This window comes from Tupaia chinensis, unplaced genomic scaffold (genome assembly GCF_000334495.1).
Source record: "Tupaia chinensis unplaced genomic scaffold, TupChi_1.0 Scaffold142100_1, whole genome shotgun sequence".
In the NCBI taxonomy this organism is placed as follows: domain Eukaryota; kingdom Metazoa; phylum Chordata; class Mammalia; order Scandentia; family Tupaiidae; genus Tupaia; species Tupaia belangeri.
The window spans coordinates 1,044,946-1,049,354 of record NW_006201951.1 but is presented as its reverse complement, the minus strand read 5'-3'; the positions used below and the strand labels follow the sequence as shown (position 1 = coordinate 1,049,354).

Genomic DNA, 4,409 nt, shown 5'->3' with positions numbered 1-4,409 from the left:
TTGAACAAGTCGCCGACCTCTCTGTACTCATTCTGGACCGCAGGGGTCTGGCATGGGGCTTGGGCCAGCTGACCAGGCCCCAGCTGGACTGGCCACAAGCAGAACCCGTCTGAGGCTCCCTGAGGTCAAACAAGGCTCCCGAGGTCGCAGCTGTGGTGGAGGGAACCCAGCAATCCCAGCCCGCAGCCCATGGCCACCTGCGGCTGCCGTGTCAGGGGTCTCAGCACGCCAGGAGGGGCCATCTTCCCTGGGCGCACTGGCTTCGCTGGAGGCTCCGTGAGCCTGCAGGGGCTGGGTTTGGGGTCCTCAACATTCCCTGGAGAGGCAGCCCCCAGCGTGCATGCCGCCCAGCCATAGGACCCTTCACACCGGCCTCCATCTCCCTAGGAGCCCCAGGGCCCACTGTGCCCTCCCAAGGCCATCCAGAGAGGAGATTGCAGCTGCAGTCTTTTTACTGAGTGGAAAGAGGGGCCCAGCGGACATCCCACAGGGCAGGGTGGGGCAGGGTGGCCCGAGGTGGCTCCTGGGGGCTGCGGTCTCCAGGGCTTGAGGCGGCGAGTCCTGCAGCTCCGGCCGCAGCCTGCACAGGAAAGGCATGGGTTCCCACTCACGCCACAGACGCCCCAGCGACCCACGAGCAGACACCGCCCACGCGGCTATCACTCCCAGGCCAGGGGAGCTCATTCTACCACCGAAACGTCTATGGAGGTGGGGACACCCCAGCGGTGCTCTGGCGCCATCGCTGTCCCCCGTCCAGGCCCAGACACACACTCCAGCCACCCGGGAAAGGGCAGCGTGTGACCCGCAGACCGTGACAAAACCGCAACCTCCATGGTCACCCAAGCGGCATCCAGATGGGGCTCTGGGCCTCGAGGAGGCGCGAGGCAGGAAGACGGGACGTCCCCAGGAGATGGGGCACTGCCCAGTCCCCACCCCATGCTTCCAAACTGCCAGTGAGTGGTGTGTGTCTGGCGGCAGCAGGGGTCAGGCCATGAAAAGGTCAAAGGGCCTGTGCCTGATGCCCCGCAGCTACGGCCAGAGCCACGGCTGGTCCACCCGGAGCAGGCAGGCCAGGCCAATGGCGCCCCACTTCTCGGACTCCGGCACTCGCTATGTGTGGGCTCAGGTAGGTGCCCGCATTCTGGGCCAGGTTTCTGGCGTGTGGCTTGGGGAGAGGTCTCCCCAAGACCCCACTGGCATCCGATTCCGCCGACTTCTGGAGCCCGAGCCCTGTGGTGGCAGGAGCCCTAGCAATTCCCAGATGTGACCACATCCCGGGAGTGAGCCCAGGAGCTGTGGGAACACAGGGCACATGGGGACAGTGGACGGAAGTATCCCCCAAAACCACACAACCACCAAACCTCTGAATACACCCTTACTTAGAAACAGGGTCTTGGCAGGTACCCTGACTTGGGGCTCCTGAGCCCACCCAGCTCTGGGGCAGCCATAATCCAGGGACCGTGTTCCCATCAGAAGAGGCCGAAGGCAAACACCCAGGGCAGAGGTGGCGTGCACCCAGGAGCCCAGGGGCCGAGAGGCTGCAGAGCCGGGAGGGTGTGCTTCACCTCTGCAGGACCTTCAGGGGACTAGTCCTGCGACCTTTGCTAGCCCTGCCCTACAGGACCCAGAGGGTAGCTTCTGCTGCTGCGCCCCCAGTGCCGCAAGTGCGGGATGCCACCTTCCAGCTGAGACCGGACAGGGGCCGGGTGCGGCCCCACACCTGCAGAGCGCAGGCTGCGAGAGGAGGGAGAAAGATGGAGGGTGGAAGGCCTGGAGGACAGAGCGATGGCCCAGGCTCACCTGGGAAGAACCATCAGGCTGCCTCCTTGCCCTGCGGGGCACACGCGTCTGCGGAAAGCAAGACAAGTTGGTGAGCCGGGATCGGCCACCTGCGCTGGGCTTGCACGCAACCCTGCACAGCCCTGTCGCACAGCCCCAGCAGCCCCCAAAAGACCCTGCTCCCACACTGCCTGAAACCTCTCCCCTAGTCTGGGCTCAAGGAAGGCTGGAGGGGCCTCCGGATCACCCCTGGGAGACAGGACGCAGGCCTGCGCAGTCCTGGGTCTCCAGCCACAAGTGAGGAGGACCTGGGGAAGGGCTTGGTGGGCGGGGCTAGGAGGGTCCTGGGTGGGGCGGGGCTGGGGGCGGAGCTGAGGGTCCTGGAGGGACAGATGACCTTGGCCTGAGTACCTGACTTGGGCAGCATGACCATCATGTCCTCAGGAAGCCCCACGGTCGGGTAGAAGTCCTTGAAGGCCTTCACAGCCTGGGGGCTTGTGTCCGGGGACCGGCCTAGGGCAGAGCAGGGACGCTGTGAACCCAGCAGCTCACAGGGCAGGGGCAGGGCAAGGGGGCTCTCCGGGCCCCTCTCCCTCCCTAAGGGCTGCCACCCCACCTGGGCAGGCTGCGCCCCGCACGGAAGCGCCTGGCTGGCTGAGGGGCTGGCGGGCTCACTAGCACCTCCCAGGTGGAGGGACCTGGCCTTTCTCCTGGGCCCTGTCCCTGGACCCCTCTCCCTCTGAGCTCCTTTGCCTGCAGTTCTGCATGTCAGGCAGCCTTCGCCCTGTCTGCCCCACCATACGGAGACCCTGGAAGTTAGAGGATAGTCTTGGGCCAGCTCAGGGTCCCACGTGGCAAGGCCACGCAGCAAGGGGCAGGTGCCCACTCCCAAGAGGCTGGGGAGAGGGAGAGCCGCACCCTGAGTGTCTGGCCTTTAGGGGTGCTTCCCTGTCTAAAGCACTGTGGGGTCTGGAAACCCCAACCCCCTGGTCCTTGCCAGTCCCAAACTTGGGGGGGCGGGCCAGGGCAGGGGCAGCCGGGGAGATGGGAGCAGGGACAGAGACCCACTGTAAAGCTGGACCAGGGTGCTGAGGGCCCCACGCAGCGTCTTGTGGATGTACACCACGGCGTAGGAGCTGTAGTCTGTGTCCACGACACGCACGTCCAGGTAGCCCAGGGCTGCAGGGGTAGAGTGCACAGGCCTGGCTCCGCCCCACCCCCACCTGCCCTGCTGCTGGGCTGTGAGCCTGGCTGGGCAGGAGGGGGGACAACAGAGGTCTCGCAGCCCTGAAGGCACGGGCAGGACTTACCTGGGGCTCTGAAGTGGCCCTCAGAGCCCACCTTCAGGTACTCGGCGTCCACCTTCTTACAGCTGTCGGCCCTGAGGACACACCATCTGGGTCACACTCCCCTGGCCCCCCAATCCACCCACCAGCCCAGGCAGCTCACCCAGGGAACTCCATGTGGATGCCAAGGTTGCCCTCCACAGTGGCCTCGATGGTGCTGCTGGCCATCAGCAGGTGGTCTTTCTTGTCCTCAAAGACCTTGCAGTCTGACACCATGGCGACCACGTACCAGAGGCCTGAGAACTGCAGGGCAGGGTGAGCGGCCTGGGCCGGCAGCTGGACCTCCCCCAGGGCCGAGAAGTGGGCCCCCGACAGCGACTGCCTCCTGAGTCTGGGCCCAGGCTTCGCGCTGGCCTTGGGAGGCCCCGCCCCACTGCGAGCCTTGGCCCTCTGGCGTGGCGTGGGCTGCAGTGGCCCACACAGGCCTGTCTCACGTTCACTGGGCCCAGTCCCAGAGCAGCTCTCCGGGCTGCTGTCCCTGTCTCTGTCCGACAGTGGCCAGTCCCCGGCCACCCACAGCACAGCCCCGAGCCTTGGTACCTTCTCGGCATCGAAGTCGGGCTGCACCAGAACCTCGGCCCGAACCGCAGACACCCAGAGCAGCGCCAGGCCCAGACTCAGCAGGACGGGCCACATGGCCACACACCTCCAGCCCTATGTCCGAGTCCCCAGCCCGTGCCACTTTATAGCTGACTGTCCTGGGCTCACAGAGGCAGGCTGGGAGCAGAGGGCATTCAAGCCCTTTGTCCATTGTTGGACACAATCGCTCGTGTGTCCCCAGCAGCCCCAGGGGTCACTTCCTGCAGGGCTCCAGACAGTCACCAACAGGCTGTCACCGACACCTCAGCTGAGGATTTGTCTCCTAATCGCCAGGCCCACCAGCAGTCCCCGCCTGCCAGACTCCTGCCCCACCCCCCCACCTTAGGCCTGGCCAGGTGGGCCCAGGCCCTTGGAGGTGGGCCCAGGCCCTTGGGGGTGGGCCCAGGCCCTTGGGGGTGGCCAGGAACCAGCCAGCCTCATGCTGCCCTGGCCAATGGCCCCAATCTGAGCCGGGCCCCCTGAGACCCTCCCTCCCTTCCATCCCCAAAGGCTGGGCTTCCAGACCTCGCCCAGCAGAGCCTGGGCCAGGGCACCTCTGAGAGCACCCGCGCTCCCCGGTGGCCGCCAGCAAGCATGTCTGGGACAGGAGGTGGCCAGGCACTAGAGCTGCCAGCACTAGGGCAGATTATGGTGTCGCCGCCACCTTATCACCGGTCGTAAGTGTGCCAGTGGGAGTGATGCCAG

General features: G+C 66.0%; 1 protein-coding gene across 1 annotated transcript; it reads right to left on the bottom strand.

The window, feature by feature from the left end:
- Positions 1-443: 443 nt before the first annotated feature.
- LCN15 (lipocalin 15) lies at positions 444-4,002 on the bottom strand. The gene is made up of 7 exons (XM_006163332.3): positions 3,666-4,002; positions 3,229-3,368; positions 3,090-3,160; positions 2,848-2,958; positions 2,191-2,292; positions 1,801-1,848; positions 444-580 (listed from the first exon to the last, which is right to left on the bottom strand). Exons 1-6 carry the CDS (start codon positions 3,759-3,761, stop codon positions 1,814-1,816), a joined length of 555 nt encoding a protein of 184 aa, XP_006163394.1. The 5' UTR covers positions 3,762-4,002; the 3' UTR covers positions 444-580; positions 1,801-1,813.
- Between the last annotated feature and the right edge of the window lie 407 nt (positions 4,003-4,409).

What these genes read in the sequence shown, in the direction of transcription:
- LCN15 (XM_006163332.3), bottom strand. Translation starts at nt 3,761, where the DNA reads ATGTGGCCCGTCCTGCTGAGTCTGGGCCTGGCGCTGCTCTGGGTGTCT. An exon ending in CCGACTTCGATGCCGAGAAG is followed by an intron (nt 3,369 to 3,665) that starts GTACCAAGGCTC and finishes CCTGCCCTGCAG; the next exon opens with TTCTCAGGCCTCTGGTACGT. An exon ending in GGGCCACTTCAGAGCCCCAG is followed by an intron (nt 2,959 to 3,089) that starts GTAAGTCCTGCC and finishes CTACCCCTGCAG; the next exon opens with CCCTGGGCTACCTGGACGTG.